This window comes from Natrix helvetica, assembly GCF_964273705.1.
Source record: "Natrix helvetica genome assembly, chromosome: 6".
Lineage (NCBI taxonomy): Eukaryota > Metazoa > Chordata > Lepidosauria > Squamata > Natricidae > Natrix > Natrix helvetica.
The window spans coordinates 61,719,798-61,738,846 of record NC_138553.1 but is presented as its reverse complement, the minus strand read 5'-3'; the positions used below and the strand labels follow the sequence as shown (position 1 = coordinate 61,738,846).

At 38.2% G+C, this 19,049-nt stretch overlaps 1 protein-coding gene across 3 annotated transcripts in view; it reads left to right on the top strand.

The window, feature by feature from the left end:
• CTTNBP2 (cortactin binding protein 2) overlaps positions 1-19,049 on the top strand; it is a 135,350-nt gene that overhangs the window by 60,663 nt on the left and 55,638 nt on the right. For all 3 annotated transcript variants that reach the window (XM_081957094.1, XM_081957095.1, XM_081957093.1), the window contains 2 exons: positions 7,212-7,415; positions 8,540-8,639. In XM_081957094.1, coding sequence (XP_081813220.1) covers positions 7,212-7,415; positions 8,540-8,639 — 304 coding nt within the window. The remainder of the gene's footprint in view (positions 1-7,211; positions 7,416-8,539; positions 8,640-19,049) is intronic.

Sequence of the window (19,049 nt, the reverse complement as noted above, 5' to 3'; positions counted from 1 at the left end):
AAAAAAATAGGCCAAATGAAGAGAAAGGTCAGAAAATCCTTTATTGCTTTTGCTGCTCACCAGTCTTTGCTTCATCTTTGTTAACTGCTTCATCTGATAAAAGAGAGCTGCCAAGAAACAAAATGATTGAAACATTTATATCCTGCCCTTTTGGAGAAGTAGTACTGCTCCTAGTCAGTTATAGCGTTTAAAAATGACAATTTCATAACAATAATAGTACAAAACAAATTGGCCAAAGAGAAAAGGTCAACTGTTCTCTACTGTCTGCAATAAATCTTCATCAACTGTTAAAAACAGCAAAGGAAGGGAAGAGTATATCCCCTGAATGGCATACGGTGGGGATTTTTTTAAAAAAAATGAAAACACTTCATTGGTTTTATGGTGTGTTTTCTCTGCTTTTCGGTAATGCTACTGATTTAATTTATTTCTATAGCATTCTGCTATAGTCACTGTAGTTCCCAAGGGAGAATTGCAGTAAGGGAACCAGGTGGAACCAGGCTGCTCTTATGCCATTAGTGGCTTGAAAGATTTCTGAAAGATGCTGCAAACACTGGGCATTTGCTTGGTAGCAAGGTTCTTATATGTTGAGAATCATGCAGCCCTGTGTTACATAATACAGGTGGTCCTTGACTTACAACCACAATTGAGATCAGAAATCCTGTCGCTAAGTGAGGCAATTATTAACTAAATCACACTTGACTTTATAACCTTTTTCTGCCTAAGTGAATCACTATAGTCATTACATGAATCACACGGTTATTAAACACATATGGCTTCACTGTTGACTTTACTTGTCAGAAGCTGGCTGAGAAGGTCACAAATGGAGATCACATGACATGGGACACTGCAACCATCATTCGTCCATGCCAGTTGCCAAGCTCCCACTTGACCATGAGGATGCTGAAATAGTCATAAATGCAAAGACCAGTCCTAAGTCACTTTTCTTCGGAACCACCATTGTAACTTTGAATAGTCACTTAACAAATGGCCATAAGTCAACGGCTTTGAGCTGAAAGTCACGTTTGCAATAGCTAGCTACCTTATTGTGTGGGTCCAGAAGAGTCCCTTGGGGATTACAATAAAATAGAAGCTATCTTGTATATATTTGTGACGGGGAAACTTTCTCTATCAGTGGTCTATTACAGTAATGTAATTTTCCAAATGAAAATCTACAACTTTAAGAATATAATTCTATAGTTTAGCATGATATAAATAGCACTAGCAATAGCACTTAGACTTATATACTGCTTCATAGTGCTTTTACAGCCCTCTCTAAGCAGTTTACAGAGTCAGCATATTTTCCCCAACCATCTGGATCCTCACCATACATATCACTAATTTGCTCATGCTCACTACGCATCCAGCTCTAATCCTCAAAACTTTGGTATATCAGTTCAAATAAGGATCATTCCTCTTATGGAATTATTATTATTAGAAGAGTAAATTCTAATTATAATCTGGAAAGTAGTGATGCACAGCAAAATGATGGGCAGCATAACTCTTTAGCACCTAGGATTTGATGTGACATGGGAAGAATCCCTAAAATATGCAGAATTGCTCTAATATTCATCTAATGTATAGGAATAGAACATTAAGAAAATATTAAGTCATAATTACACACTTTTTTCATGGTGGGGACTTTAGAAGCAAAGCAGGACTTTTGTTTATAACAATCAGCTTTTGGTTGAATGAAAATGAAGCAGGAAAGCACTTAATTTTGTAATAATTTCTAGAGATAATTTAATGTCACGCTTACATTTTCAGTAAGGACAGACCATGAACAGGTATGTGCTGTGCTTGCACAAGATTTCTACATCCACCTTTATGGCTGGAGAAGTGCTAATTAAATAATTAATATAAAACTGAGTGGATGACCTGATTCAGTGTATTATACATTTGGTTTCTTACAGGCTCTTTGGGAAGATAAAGCAATAAATTAAATAGAATTAAGTTAAAGTTTTCTTCTGTGTGATTACATTTGGGGTCCCTGTTAAGATTTAGCAACATTTAGAACAAGTCATAAAAGAAGTTGCATTATTTTTAAGAATCACTGTATACAGTGCTTAGATCTATAATTCAGTACTTCTAGAAATTTATTAATAGCTCTTCAGAACAATCTACTGAAAATGGCTATAAATTATAGCCCTAACTAGCCTTTGCCATTATATTCACAAAATCCTTATACTTCCAAACATTTTTTAGTGTGCAATTTTCTGAGAAAATACTGTTTTCATTTGCCTGCCAGATATTTCAGGCTTACCTGAAAACTAGTTTATCAGCTAGGTATATGGTTAGTTTAAAATTTATTAAAAGTAACAGTTGATTTCAATTAAGCATAATTATTTTCTCAGTCTAAAATGCTTTAAAATGTTTTTTGTTCTAAACTCAGTGTAAAGTCTTAGCACTTCATTAAATGATCTTCAGCTGAAGGTAGATTGTTCATTCTGAAAGGATCTGTTAGATTAATCACATAACCATAGTTGAACCTATTGTGGTTATGTTTTGCCATATTTAATGTTTTGGTAGTTTAATAAGTCAATCATATTTTTGAGTAATTGCTTCTCTAATTTCAGTGGTAAAAGCAGAGTTAAAGAGTTATTGGTCTGATTTGTTTTGATAAAGCCAGGACAGTGTAACTTCTAAAATTCCTATTCAACAATTAATAACCAAATGGTTCACATATTAACCAGGCCTCTGGGGATATAAAATACTCATATTGCATAATACTGTATTTACTTTTCATGCGATGATTGCAATTCCACGTGGTTGATTTTTTCCCCTCACTTGTGATATCATGTGAATTAGGGGTTTTGCCCAAATTCATGAGGAGAGGAAGGATATTCTGTATTTGTGTGCACTGAGTATTCTCAGTGACACTACTTAAAGAAAGTGAATCTGGCATAGGACCACATTTGCTCTTTATGTCGAGTGTGTCCAGACACATTCTGCTGCACCCCCAAAAATAGCATATGAAGCTATTTGAGGCTTTGCTTCACTGATCTACAATAAATGAATTGCTTTCTCTCTAGTCTTTATCAAAGCTATTAATTATCTAGGAGAAAATGGGGGGGAGGGAAGGAGAGATAGAGAAAGAAAGAAAGAATTTGTAGCTCTTTACAGCTTTGTGAACAGACTATCACCTTTAGAATTTATTGCCTATAACTCTTTATGGAAGATGTTTTGAAGATTAGCATAAAATTTCTTAAAGCCAATATTTGCTAAGTTTATAAACAAAAAAGATAAATTTTATAATGCTCTGATCAATTGAATTTCCCATGCCCTGAGCTTATATTTTCTTTTTTCTTTTTTTAAAACATCCTTTCAATCAACCTACATGATTCCATGTGGTTTGTTTCTAATATAAATAATTACAGGGAAGTTTGGTAATGAATTCTTTATTAACCATCTCTACAAACTGAAGCTGATGCCAGAAGCTGTTTTTTCTCCTTGTTCCTTTCATTCTTCATCACTGCATGCCCAATTCTCCTTTCCAGATGCTTTATGTTTACTAACTTTTGCATATAAAGCTGCAAAGCTTATTCATGTTTCCTACAACTCCCTCAGTGTATTCAAAGCTCCTTCTTGTTGATAAGATATTTGAATTTAGCATGGATTGAACATTATACTTAATTAATATGCAGTGCGACTATTACTACTTGATTTTTAACTACTTAATGTTGTTTTAGAAGACTTTTTAAGGTCTGTCATGGGGCTGCTTCATTCATGTGCCCCTACATTGAATTCAGGTTTCCTTTAAAATATATGTGTGTGCTATATTTTGCGTGCAGCAATCTACCTGTAAAGTTTCAGGGTTTTTCCATAGATACTGCATTTAACATTGGAATCCTATTAATTGCAAATAAGCTTATAAAGAAGATGAAATGTAAGCATTGGCAAGAAGAACAGTGCTGTATAATTAATAACCACATAGCCCATAGTACTCAGTTGATCTTTAATGAATAACTGTGTTCTTGAAATAGAAATATTTCCCAGAGCTTTACTCTCAACATTGTTTTATGTGTTGTCACTACAGATAGTTCTCAACTTATGATGACAATTGGGACTGGAAGTTGTCCTAAGTTGTTGTGGTTGTAAACCCAGTTAGTCCCAATTTTATGACAATTTTTACAGTGATCATTAATTGAATTCATTTTCCCCAATGGTGTTGTTTGTCATTTTTTGTTTCTGGAAATCAGCAAAAAAAAAAAAAAAAGGCCGCAAATTGCATTTATGTGACTGAAGGATGCAGTCTGCCATAAATGCGAGCCTACAAGCACTCAAATTGTGCTTAAGTGATTATGGGATCACTTATGGGTGCAGTAGTCATAAGTGTAAATCACTTTTAAGGCCATTGTAACTTTGAACCATCATTAAGCAAATGGTTATAAGTTGAGGACTACCTTTATTACAAACCCATGCTATCATTTGATTGCCATAGTTCGCAATTGTGTTGAATAAGATATTGATGCTGAAAATTTATTTCCTTCTCCTCCTCCTCCTTTTGGTATTTAAAGAAAAAGCACCCAATACTCTAGGGAATTAGGAATAAATTCATCATTAAATTCAGTCCATAAAAATAAGTCTTTAACTCTGTGGTAGACTGTGAAGTGGTTAGTTTTCTATCATATATCTGCTTTGACTTATTGCTAAGAATATCATCATAGCAAGAATGGGTTGCTTCCACAATAATCATATTACCTAGAATTCATCATCCTTGTTTATTCCATTTTAAGAAAAAAATGAAATTATTTGTCAAGTTAGTATCCACCACTATATTTTCAGAACCAAACTGGGTTGCTTTGCGACAAGAATAATAAACACAAGGACTCTATTGTACAAACATAATTTGATGAAGAGGATAAAAGTTACAATTATTGTATAATTGTTTCTATTATTTGTACTTTAAAGAGTGAAGCATGGATTACAATTTGGTATTTAACATGAAGAAAATAGCTGATTCTCTCCACAAAACTGGCCTCAATCGATCAAACTGAACAATTACAAAATTGAGACATATTCATCAAAGTTCTAATTAGTGATCTATCAAGGGAAACAAAATGGTTGAAACTACAAAAGTTGTTCATCTGATTGTTTTGCCTATATTCTGTTTCTTATTGTTTTCAATTATTGTGAATGATTTTGATAGAAGCTTTTAACAATTGCTTGTAGTTTTGTAGATAAAAGAAATCTTGTGAAATTCACATGATATGGTTCTGTATTGTTTCCTTTCCTTGATGAAACACCAAACTTTCTGTGATGACCTGCTCTGCAGGAACTCGGTGCTTCAAAACACAACATATTTATGTTCAGAAAAGCTAGCCCTTGGGTAAAGGAATCATTTGTGTCTTGCCATGGATACTGCAACCAAGAAGCCAATTATCCTTGTTACCGAGAAATCTAAGTTGGTCTCCTTCTGCCCCCAGCATCAATCATTAGCCTGACCTTGAGATCTCTGTTGGAATCTTGGCTTGGGAATAGAATTATCTTCTTTCATTTTTTTAGTAGAATAGCTTTCTAGAAGGAGATCCAGGATGGCATACATTAATTAGGAACAAAAGTAATATTTGTAGAGAAAATAAGAAACTATTGCTAGCAGTGTAGAAAAGTTTGATTACAAGGCACCCCTCAGGGTGCTGATAGCCTTCTTGCTCATTTTCCTGCCTTTTATTTACTACTTTCTTCTTTGTTTACCTTTTTTTAACCCATCAATGTGTCTTGCTGTCTATTTAAGTTTTTAGTGCCTCCCTTTTGGCCCACTAAATATTATCCAAGGCCAAAGAGACCTACTATAACTCCACTATCAAGAACCAATGTGGGGAACTATGGCCTCTTTATGACTTGTGGACTTTAACTTCCAGAATTATGGCTGGTGTAGGAATTCTGGGAGTTGAAGTTCACAAGTCACAAAAGGGCCATATTTCCCCACCCCTGATATAGAGGCTGATTTTATATGCATTTTGTATCTATATATTTGAAATTACTTTCAAGCCCAATCTTCTTTATTTTGGGTAGACAAATCTGATTATTACCATTGTAAATGTGCCATCTTTAATGAAATTTACTAATATTTCATAATGGAATGGAAGCCTAAATATAAATACATTGAAAAAGCTCTACTTGGAAATTATTAATAATGAATTGTAATATCGATATGATATTAAATTGTTTTCTACATTGATATTACCTCCAGATGTTTGCAAGGAATGATGGTGATTGAAGTTGAACATACTAGGAAGACATCCTGTTGTGGAAGATGGCCATACATAATGCTTTACTTAAAAAAATTAATGACCTCTTGGGAATAGAATAGGAACAGTTTATATATAATGAATATTCTTCAAAAAAGAAGAGACATTCCTTTGTACTTACTCATTTTTAGTGAGCAGTTCACAGTTCCAAGCTTCTTTATTTTCATTCCTCTTCTCTATTTCCTTTTGCAGCCTTTTGATCAAGGAAGAGTTCACAAAGTTTTCCGCACCATATACAGCAAACTTCATGTCCTTAATAAGCTGTCCTCTAAAGCTGTTAACCTCTGATACATGGAATGTCTAACCAAGATAACCTTTATGATTTTCTAAAGTTCTGCTCTGTCAGTTGCCTTTCTTAAAGGATGATGTGGACCTTTGCCCAGTAATGTTTTATGACATTTACTAATTGTGCACTGTAGTATTCTTTTTAAAAACATCAGAAAATTTGCAATAGTGCCATTAAAAATGACACTACAGAGAGATTAGACTACCAGAAAAACAAGTTTGCATCAATGGGCTTTCAATTGTTTCTTCTGAAATGCAAATTTATTTAAATGTTATTTGTAAAACATGGTATTTCAGAGTTTTTAAGAAGGGGCATAATTCTGTGTGAAATATCTCACAGTTTTCCTGCTAAATTTAGCTAACTTTAAAGTTGGAGAAACTTGCTGTTCGTGTGTGTGTGTGTGTGTGTGTGTGTGTGTATGAAGTTTATTGATAGCTTCCTTGTGCTCATAGAATTACTTTTTCAGTTTTAAATAACAATAAATATAACCTTTTAGAGCTAAGCGTGACTTTAATTCTGTTGGGATGCTGATTTCAAATAACACAACAGCTGATCTCAGTTTTTACAAAGCCAAAATCTCAGAGTTTTCATTTGTTGAGTATCATGTATAACTTGCAAAGTGTGCAGCATTAACTTCTTGTGTGTTCTCTCTAACGGATGTTGCTTTTAACTCACAGGCTGGTCTTCCTCCCTAACCCCCTTATTAATGAGTGGTGGTCCTGTTCCCCTGGGTGGCAGGTCCACCCTTCTTCACCAAGCTGCTGCCCAGGGAAATGTCACTTTATTGTCAATGCTGCTTAATGAAGAAGGTCTGAACATTAATGATTCCTGTGAAGATGGCTGTTCTGCCTTGTATTCTGCTGCTAGGAATGGACATACAGGTGAGGCATTTCTCAGAGATTTTATTATATTGGGCCATTATCTAAATGCCGTTTTCAAATTAGGAATTTATATTGCAGTTCCAAATAGTATGAGTAGTAACCTATAGTCTATAAGCGACATATGCCCCCAGAGGGGTTTCTGCAGGTCTCAAAGCCATCAAAATTACATTGCTGAAATTGGTGAGAAATCACTGATTATCAGCAATGTAATTTTACTGTGTATTTGTAAAAAAAGAAAGTGTGTTAAATTTCCATAACAATTATTCTGTGGTCCTGCAAAAAAGACATGATAAAATCTTATACAACCATTGTACAGGCTGTGTAGCTCCTCTTCTAGTACCATGAACAGCTCCAGCTGTTTAGCATCAGGATTTTGTACGTAACACCAAAAATTTTGCACTTAGCATTGGATGTTGCATATAGAGATTTATTTCAAAATGTTTCTAGCTTCTGATTCAGACTGGTGTGAATTCTTCATCAGCAGTGCATAAAGGAGACTTAGCAAGTAATTTAGTGGTTCCCTAGGCCCACAATGGCTAAGAAGGAAATAACCCTCACAACAAACATGGATATTTGTTGGGAGCAGATCGACAATCTATCTAATCCAGTATCTTGTTTCCCACAGAGACCAATTCTCTGGGAAAATCTTAAGCAAGGACAAAACATAGTAATCAGTAAGAATTCTGTATTTTGATGCTCTAAAACAGCCATTGTAACTAGTAATCTTCTGTATACTTTTTCTTTATGTGTTTGTCTAATGTCATACGCTAAAGGTCTCTATTACATCTTGTGGCGGAAAATTTAATTGTCAGGAAATCTCCAATCCATTTTGCTGATGCCTAAATTCTTATGGCAGTGCACATAGTTCATTAAGGCTGCTATAAAATACAGCATGCATATTTATTTATTTATTTCATGAATTGATAGCTGCACAATACCAAATGGCATTCTGAGTGGGACATATCCCGGTGACCTAGGAGTTAGTCGATTAAGTTTCTCAAAACCTCTGAAGAATTACACTGCAGGAAATTTTAAAAAGCAAAGACTTTTGGAGCTGGCATTAAACTTAATTGTAAATTATTCCTCCTCTTCCCATTTTTCCCTCTATATATTTCAACTCATAGATTGTGTAAGATTGCTGCTGACTTCAGAAGCACAAGTTGACTTTATCGATAAAAACGGATTTACCCCCTTGTGTTCAGCAATCGCTCAGGGACATTGCAAGTAAGTAATTTGCCAATTATATCTTTCTTTTCTGCCAAACAAAATTGCATATGTTCTTTAAGTTTCATTTTTGGGGTGTATAAATTTTGTGAGTTGAATTAATGCAAAGAAATGCTTAGCCCTCCTATAATTCTTCCTGAAGTATGCATTATTGAGATGATTTTTTAATGATTATGCTACAGGGAACTCATGCCTAAAATTGATTTTTTTTAAAATTAGAGATGGACACCTCTTTACCTGTCGGCTACTCTTTAAAAAAGAGTAGCTTTTTTGGTACCTCTTTCTGGACTTATGCCATGACTCCATGGAATTAGGAAAAAAAACATGCTTGGGATAAGCAGGTGGCAAAGGCTGCAACCATATCACTTTTCTCTTAGTGCCTCAATAACTGAAATGTATTTTCCTGAGCACCGCCATTCCCACATAGCCAAGAAGAAGTCAGGAGTTCTTTAAGGAGCAGTCAAAAATAGAAAAAGGAGGTCCATCCAGACACTGCACAACATTAGTTTTTTATATGTGCAGAGACACATTTAAAGGTTGTAAATCCCTCTCCACCACATAGTTCACATTCTTGCTTTCATATGTATATAGAAAAGGGAAAATTGGGGTACTACTGTACTTTGTTTTCTTCAAGAGCATCTCTAAAGTGAAGCTTTATATTGATTTATAGTTTGGTTTTTCTTGACAGCCTCATAAGACATTTCTTTGCAAGCACAAATTAAGATGAAATGAAAAACATGGGCAGTTACTGGTAGCCAGTGAAGAAATTGCATGCATAGAGATTTTCCCTTTGAATCTTCAAAACTAATCTGCTTAGAAGACAAAACCTTCTATCAACTCCACTTAACTGTAGACAATTAGAATAGAACAAGGTGGGATATTTCATTTTCTGCCACACCTGAAAAAAATTGTGTAAAAGTTTAAATTGTTTGCAAGAGTGATGGACTGAAGAAATCTTTAATCTTTTAAAGAAATTAATAAAGATGAATATTTGATATCCTCGGGCTAGAATTGTTATTGGTATGCTTGCTGAGAAGCAACAGTGAGAACTGGACATGGAACCACTGATTGGTTCAAAATTGGGAAAGGAGTCCGGCAAGGCTGTATACTGTCTTCCTGTCTATTAAACTTATATGCAGAGCACATCATAAGAAAGGTGGGGCTAGATGAATCAAAAGTTGGAATTAAGATTGACGGGAGAAATATCAACAACCTCAGATCACCGCAGATAATACCACTCTAATGGCAGAAAGTAAAGAGGAATTAAAGAGCCTCTTGATGCGGGTGAAGAAGGAGTGTGCAAAAGTTGGCTTGAAACTCAGCATTAAGAAAACTAAGATCATGGCATCCGGCCCTCTCAATTCCTGGCAAATAGATGGGGAAGAAATGGAGGTAGTGACCGATTTTATATTCCTGGGCTCCAAGATCATCGCTGGGGACTGCAAATTAAGAGATTATTGCCCCTGGGGTGGAAAGCTATGGCAACTAGACAGCATTCCTTACTTAACCAAGGAACTGGGGAAGACCCCTTGCAGGGTAGGGCTGAAGAATTTGTTCAGTATCTGCAGGATAAAATTGCTCAGATCCGGACAGGCTTGGACTCTGACTGGGTAGATTCGGGCGAGCCGACGGGGATGAATCTTGAGGAGACAATCTGGGATGAGTTTGACCCTGTGACCCCCGAAGGCATGGACAGGATTATGGGGAGACTCAGTGCTGCCACTTGTGTGCTGGACCCGTGTTCCTCTTGGTTAGTTTCGGCTTCCCAGGAGGTGGCACGAGGCTGGCTCCAGGCGATTACCAATGCTTCATTGAGAGAGGGGTTCTTTCCCACCGCCTTGAAGGAGGCGGTGGTGAGGCCCCTCCTTAAGAAGCCTTCCCTGGACCCAGCTTCTTTAGCCAACTATCGTCCGGTCTCCAACCTTCGCTTTGTAGCAAAGGTTGTCGAGAGTGTGGTAGCACGTCAGCTTCCCCAGTACCTGGATGAAGCTGTCTACCTGGATCCGTTTCAATCGGGTTTCAGGCCCGGGTACAGCATGGAGACAGCATTGGTCGCGTTGGTCGATGATCTCTGGCGGGCCCAGGACAGGGGCTGCTCCTCTGTCCTGGTCCTATTAGACCTCTCGGCGGCTTTTGATACCATCGACCATGGTATCCTACTGCGATGACTCGGGGGGTTGGGAATGGGGTGCACCGTTTTACAGTGGTTCTCCTCCTACCTGTCGGATCGGTCACAGTTTGTGTTGACTGGAGGGCAGAGATCGACCCCCAGGTGCGTCACTTGTGGGGTGCCCCAGGGGTCAGTTCTCTCACCCCTCCTGTTCAACATATATATGAAACCGCTGGGCGAGATCATCCGTGGTTTTGTGGTACGATATCATCAATATGCTGATGATACCCAACTTTTCATCTCTACCCCAAACCACCCAAACGATGCCCTCGACGTGATGTCCCGATGCCTGGAGGCTGTGCGGATCTGGATGGGGAGGAACAGGCTCAGGCTCAATCCCTCCAAGACTGAGTGGCTGTGGTTTCCATCATCCCGATTTGTGCATATTGTTCCATCTTTGATGATAGGGGGAGAAATTTTAGCCCCCTCAGAGAAGGCTTGCAATCTGGGAGTCCTCCTGGATATGCGGCTTAGTTTAGAAGAACACCTGACGGCCATGACCAGGTGGGCCTTTTACCAGGTTTGCCTGGTACGTCAGTTGCGCCCCTTCCTGGATCGGGATGCTCTGTGCACAGTCACTCATGCCCTTGTCCTTTCTCGCCTGGACTACTACAATGCTCTCTACATGGGGCTGCCCTTGAAGAGCACCCGGAGGCTTCAGCTGGTCCAGAATGCGGCTGCGCGGGTTGTCATGGGAGTACCTAAGTGCTCCCATGTTAACCCCTTTTAGGCAGCCTGCACTGGTTGCCGGTTGTTTTCTGGGTGCAATTCAAGGTATTAATTATGACCTTCAAAGCACTCCATGGCTTAGGCTCAGGGTACCTGCGAGACCACCTACTGCCACCAGAGGCCTCCCACCGTCCAGTACGATCCCACAGAGTTGGCCTCCTCAGGGTGCCGTCGGCCAGACAGTGTTGGCTGGTGACCCCCAGGGGGAGAGCCTTCTCTGTGGGAGCGCCTTCCCTCTGGAATGAGCTGCCCCCGGAGCTTCGCATAATCCCTGACCTCTGGTCCTTCCGACGCGCCCTAAAAAGTTGGCTTTTCCAGCAAGCCGGCCTGGCCTGTTAATGTTAATTTTAATTCATTTTTTAAATGTATTGTTTCATAAATTCGATTTGTTTTTTTGGATATATATTTAATTTCTTTTTAACTTTTGGGATGTGTGTTTTTTAATGTTGTACGCCGCCCTGAGTCCTTTGGGAGAAGGGCGGCATATAAATCCAATAAAAAACAAAACAAACAAAACAAGCATACTAAAAAACAGAGACATCACCCTGCCAACAAAAGTGCTTATAGTCAAGGCTATGGTTTTCCAAGTTGCAATGTATGGCTGTGAAAGTTAGACCACAAGAAAGGCTGAGCGCCAAAGAATTGAGGCCTTCGGTCTATGGTGCTGAGGACTTCGCAACTAACAACATGCTTGCTAACATACATGTGTAGGAGATAAAGATGAAGTATCTACAGTAAAATGCATAATTCTTCTGACCCTCAGAAGGCATTTATAACCTCAATCATCTCTTCCGTGGGGTGGAAGCAAGGGCAGCTTCTTCTTTTGTCTGCCATGTAGAAGGAGCCATCCATCTGTAGACTGATTTTGCTTGGAGTCTAACTAGACAGGGTGGTAAAGAGAATCTCTTCTCTAAAATGTCTACAATATTAATTAAATCATTTATTGACTTAGTGAAAGAAGTTTTCTTTCTTTCTTTCTTTCTTTCTTTCTTTCTTTCTTTCTTTCTTTCTTTCTTTCTTTCTTTCTTTCTTTCTTTCTTTCTTTCTTTCTTTCTTTCTTTCTTTCTGCCTTCTTCCAACCTGAGCAGAATATTAAAACGGCACAGACTTTGATGGTGATTCTGGTTGGTCTATCACTGCAAAACTGTTTCAACAAATTAACAAGACCATAGCAACAGAAAAGGCAGCATTGCAAAGTTGTGAGCTCAAATGTTCATTCATGTTTGCCCTTTCCAGCTACGTATGGGCCCTCCCAACTCTCTCTCTCTCTCTCTCCCCATATGATGGGCATGAAGTAATGGATTAACTACTCCAATTTCAGCCCATGACAGAGTCCAATAGCATGGAGATCAGGGAAAGGGATGGGAAAAAATACATTGCCATAAAACATGAGAGCTGCAGTGTTCATATAGGGTGAGCACTATTCTTCAATCTACACCTCTCAGTCCCTCTGAAATGAATTCTATGCCACAACTCTAGAAGGATTTAATGGGCTCATTTCCTAACCAATAATAATACATTAGATAATGGGCTATCATCAGGCTATGCCTCGGTTACCCTGATAGAAACATAGAAGCAAAAGGCAAGTAGACATTATTTTAAAGCAGACCTTTGCAGCAGATCTCTTCTAAATGATTCAGCATGTCTCTTCACAGAAATCTAAAAAGTAGAAGACATTTCCAAATTTCCCTGTAGGCCTCAATCTGATTCAGAAGGCCACTTAATGAGGCATTGATCAAGAGCCATGGTGGTTCAGTGGTTAGAGTGTAGTACTGCAGACTACTTCAGCTGCCTGCCGGCTGCCTGCAATTCAGCAGTTCGATTCTTACCAGCTCAAGGTTGACTCATCCTTCCATCCTTCTAAGCTCAGTAAAATGAGGACCCAGATTGTTGGGGGCGATATGCCAAGTCTGTAAACCGCTTAAAGAGGCCTGTAAAGCGCTGTGAAGCTGTATATACTGTAAGTCTAAGTGCTATTGCTATTGCTTCCTTTTTAAATAAAAACCAGACAAAGTCACAAGAAAAAGTCAACAATAAGTATATCAGCCAAAGAGCTTTCTGTGCCCCAGGCTTTCACAGCTATCTCTTCAAGTTATTGGCCTGCTCATCTATCTCATGTTCATATAAATATCAGGTACTTTCACTTGGACTCCAACATCATAGATAAAGGAGACATTCTCTAGTGATCAGAATAAAAGGATTAGGTCCATAAGCCACCTAAATTATAATAACACCCTCTACAAATTTATTGTTACAGTAGAACTATTAAGAGCTTAAATTTCCTAGAAGGATTAGTGAATTAATCCTACAAGCACCCCACCCCCCAATGTACCTTCTTATTTCTTCCTTAGAATTGGCTAAATAACTATCAAAAGCATATGAGAATTTGGTAGTGAAAAGGAATAAGACAATCCAGCAAAAGGACTATACAATAGGAACCAAAATTTAGTCTTTGTGTTAGAATCATCCAGACCTTCCACTTGGAATCACCAAACTTAGATATTCTTCATTTGAACATGTAGGCAAAAAGTACAAGCAATCTGCCACACAACTCTGCCACCTTAAAGCACGGGTGTCAAACTTGATGGCGTCACGTGACGTATCACAATGTATTGTGACTTTCTTGCCTTTGCAGAGCTGGGGTGGGCATGGCCTGCACATGACGCATCCGGTCCGCAGGCCACCGGTTTGACACGCCTGCTAAACTCTGCTTGATTGGAAACAGTGCAAGGCTTTCAGCCCAAGTGCCAGACATTCTCAATGTGGTGTAGCAGTCAGCAGCATGTCCACCAATTAAGGTTCTGAACACTTCTCAAGTGTAGCCCAGGCAGAGTGCATTGTGGCAGTCACTTGAGCAAGAAGATATCTGGGTTTCTAGAGAGCAGTAAGAAAAGAAAAGGGAGTCACAATCCAGCCACACTAACAATTTTCCTTTGTATCATATTTTCCAGATGTTTGGAATTATAATACTCAGAATTTTCCCCCAGGAAGGGCATGTTAAGGGAAGGGTTCCTGTTTACAATGAAACAAAGTGGAAACTTCACAGTATCAGATTTGCCAAAGCAGAAACTCTGTCATTCATTATAACTTTCTGTCAAATACCACTTTGCTCCTGCTCTTAAAAATAAATTCTGAGGCTGGGTGAGTAAGTGGGTAGAGTTGGGGTTTTCCCCCTCTTTAAATACAATTAAACTTTTAAAAATGCAATTAACACTAACAGCATCATATTATTTCTGTTAAGGCAGATACCTTCCAAATATTTAAACTAGAATACCCATAAGCTTCATCCAGCATAATTAAAAGACTTCCAAGAATTATTGGAATTGTAGTTTTAAATATCAAGGGGCACACAATTTGTTCATGTGTTTGGCAACACAATGAAAGACTATGTATGTATTGTTCAGCCAATCTGTGTCTCTGACATAAATAGAGAAAAATTTCTCACATCACATTGCAATTATTGTAATAGATGTTTTAGAAGTGTCTCCTACTAAACTAGAATTACAACACTCAAAGGTAATTACTATATGTTTTATCAAATGAACCTGTAGATAAGTTACAGTCCACCTTTATTTGTATACATATATATAAGTATACTTATTGGGGCAATAGAAATGCTTACCATATTTTTCAGAGTATACCTTTTTTCCTCAAAAAAGAGGCTGAAAATCTGGGTGTATCTTATACACCGAATACAGCATTTTTTGCCCCGCCCCTTCACCAAAATGGTGGTGCATAGCTTGTAGCAGGCTTTCAGAGAGCTCCTGGGGGCTGGAGAGGGCAGGAATAAGCAAAAAACGGGCCGTTTTTTGCCCCACCCCCAGCCGCCAGCTACACTCTATAAGCCTCCATAAGGCTATGAATGCAATTTTTTTTTTTTACAAAAAACGGGTTAGGGTTAGGGTTAGGGCCGTTTTTGCTAATTTGCCCCCCCCCCATCTCCACTAGGATCACTCTGCAAGCCCCCCAAGGCTATTCATGCCTTTTTGTAAAAAAGAAACGGGCCCGTTTTCGCAAACCTTTTGTGAGGTTTGCAGAGTGCAAAAAATTTTTTTTCCTTTCGGAAAGCTCTTTAACTGATTGATGAGAATTACATTGATCAAGTGTTGTGCCAGCAGAAACACGTACCTATCTACTGTATTTCTCTCTATCTCTATTTCTCTCTATATATCCCTCTACCTACCTACACACACTCTCACTCTCACTACCTACCTACTGTATTTCTCTCTCTCTCTCTCTCTCTCTCTCTCTCTCTCTCTCTCTCTCTCTCTCTCTCTCTCTCTCTCTCTCTCTCCTATCCCTTTATCTACCTACCTACCTAACTACTCTCTCTCTCTGCCTACCTATCTACTGTATTTCTCTCTCTCTATTTCTCTCTCTATCCCTCTACCTACTAACCTACCTACTCTTTTTCTCTCTCTCCCTACCTATCTACTGTATTTCTCTATCTTTCTATTTCTCTCTCTCCATCCCTCTACCTACCTACCTACACTCTCTTTCTTCCTACCTATCTACTGTAATTCTCTCTCTCTCGCTTTCTCTTCCTCTATCTACCAACTACTTTTTTTTAATTTGCCTCTTCGAAACCTTGGTGCGTCTTATACTCCGAAAAATACAGTACTTGCTATCATTCTGTCCAAATTATTCTAAGCTTAAAAAAAAACCAGTGGACTTAAAGAAATGTAGAATAGTGTCAAAAAATGTTATATCAGCAACAAGTGACTTTATACTTGCCTTTCTCAGCAGAAAGCATCATACTTCTTGCTCAATGGATTTCTCTATCACTTTTAAAAGAAAGCATTATAGAGCAGGGGTGTCAAACTCAAGGCCCACGGGCCAGATCCAGGGCATGATGTGGTCAGATCTGGCTCACGGGGTCATCCTGGTCTACTCTCTGATATATTGAAAAATCCTCCTTCATTCTGAAAAATTCTTATATATCTTTAGGTCCTTTGATTAAGTCTTGCTATAATAGGTGCTTTTTTCCGTTTTATGCATGAATATTATCTCATCTTAATTTCAAATTGGTTCTAGTTCTTGCTCTGCTGATCCCTTTTCTACAGGCTCAAACTTAAGTTGCTTTTTAGTTCATGGTATAAACACTTCCTTATAATTAAATCCAAAGTGGGGGCTGCAATGCTGTGTGTGTGTGTGTGTGTGTGTGTGTGTGTGTGTGTGTCTGTCTGTCTGTCTGCCTGTCTGTCTGTCTGTCTGTGTGTGCACATCCACACAAACACACATTTATCACCAGTGTAAGGGTTTTTAACCTATGGTCCATGGACTCCTGGGTGTCTATGGATAGATTTCAGAGGATCCCTGAACTAGCATGGGGAAAAAATAAATTTTGATTTTTTATTACTTTATGTATTTAAATATATATTTTTTGTAAAAAGCATTTTATAGATTTGACCAGATTTTCAAAGAGGTCGATCGGAGAAAAAGATTAAGGACCCCAGTGGATCCACGTAACTAAAAATAATCTTTGAGTGGTGCAAAAATTACAAATACGGAGTAGAAATGGATTTAGATCATTTGAAATGTATTTATAGTTCTTACATTACATAATCGGAAGACAGTACAGTTATTTAACAAATGTTTGTGAATTCTTATCCAATAACTCAGCTGTAATCACTTCAAACTGAGAAACCAAGTAGTAAGGCTGAAGTATTTAGAGCTCATATTGAAAAGATTCTGGAAAGGGATTTGGCTTAGGCATCAGAGTTAACGTCTGTAGAATTGCCATATGTGGACCTAAAGTGAATTTTTCCTCTGTGCCAGAGGAATTTGGGTTTTTTACCTGTAACATGTGCTTTATCATTCTTTCTTTAACTATCAGAAACTTATAGGCACAACTTGTCCATTCTTTCATATTTGATACTCCCATACTGAGCACTATCTGAGAAAGACATGCAAGTAGCAGTGCCACTATCTTCCAGAAAACTCTTTTTAATCCAGCTATATTTTTTGAAATTTGGATCAGACGCGGTGGCTCAGTGGCTAAGAAGCTGCACTTCTTAATAAGAAAGGTTGGCAGTATGGCAGTTTGAATCCCTAGCTCCACGTAACAGAGTGAGCTCCCATTACTTGTCCCAGCTTCTGCCAACCTAGCAGTTCGAAAGCATGTAAAAATGCAAGTAGAAAAATAGGAACCATCTTTGGTGGGAAGGTAACAGTGCTCCATGTGCCTTTGGCATTTAGTCATGCCGGCCACATGACCAAGGAGACGTGGATAGCGTTGGCTTTTCGGCTTTGAAACGGAGATGAGCACCGTCCCCTAGACTTGGGAAAGACTAGTACATATGTGCGAGGGGAACCTTTACTTTTACCTTATTTTTATTTTCAGTGTTTGCCGGTTAAGCAATGGAAGGGCTGAGAGACAACATTGTTGGACATTAATTGGCCTTAATGGAGCTCTGCTTCCTGCCATAGTGCACAATAACCAGTTGGAATGAGGAAGCTTGTCTACAATGAAATATAATTCAAAGATGTGCCAAACAGCACTGCTTGAACATGTCAGAAAATGTTATTTTAGATGCATAACAGAAAAAGACAACAGACATTGTTTTCCCAGTGAGCTGGGTGCAGAGCAACAATGATGCTGTGTAAAAGTGCCCTTAGGGCAATGGCCCATTCTTCCACAGGAGAAGCTGGTCAGGTGGACTAACTGGATAAGGCTTTTTTCCAATATTCCTACATTATTTATTGACAGGAAACCTATTTTTTCTGATTATATTTTGCAGAAGAATTGGGCCAAAAATTCCTTCCTTCTTCAGCTCATGAGGTGTCCTCAGTTTTCTTAAGCTTATGATATTTTAAACAGCCAAGAATATTAGCAATATGTAAAGCACAAATAGATATCATTTAAACTCAAAGGAATATGCAAAACACATAGTAAATGTAACAGGCTGTCTCAAAAATTTTTAAAAATTGGAAAGAGAACCTGTGATTTAAACATGGTGAGTAGGCTTGGGACTATATGGCATAAGCCATGGTGGCACAGTGCTTAGAATACAGTACTGCAGTAATACACTTCTGCTGACCGCCGGCTGCCTGCAGTTTAGCAGTTCAATTCTCATTGGCTCAAGGTTGACTCAGCCTTCCGAGGTCGGTAAAGTGAGGACCCATATTGTTAGGGGCAAAATATTGAGTCTTTAAACCACTTAGAGCTGTAAAGCACTGTGAAGCAGTATATAAGTCTAAGTGCTATTGCTATTGTTATAGTATTTCCTTCAAATCTATTTTGAAGGAAATAGGATTCTATAGAAAAATAATCCATAAACGGTATTATTTCTTTGAAGCTGAATTTTATCAAAGTCTGCTTCTCTTGAGGAAGTATAGTTGAACGTTTTTAAGGAAATTGGAAAAAGTACCCAATTAATTATTTTGGAACAACAATGAGAAGCAAAGAGTCTTGAATTAAGGACTGTTTTACTCTCACTTATTCATTTATATTAAATTACATCTGTCTATGAAAATGTTTTTGTAAGAAATATTGAATATGGATGTTTAAA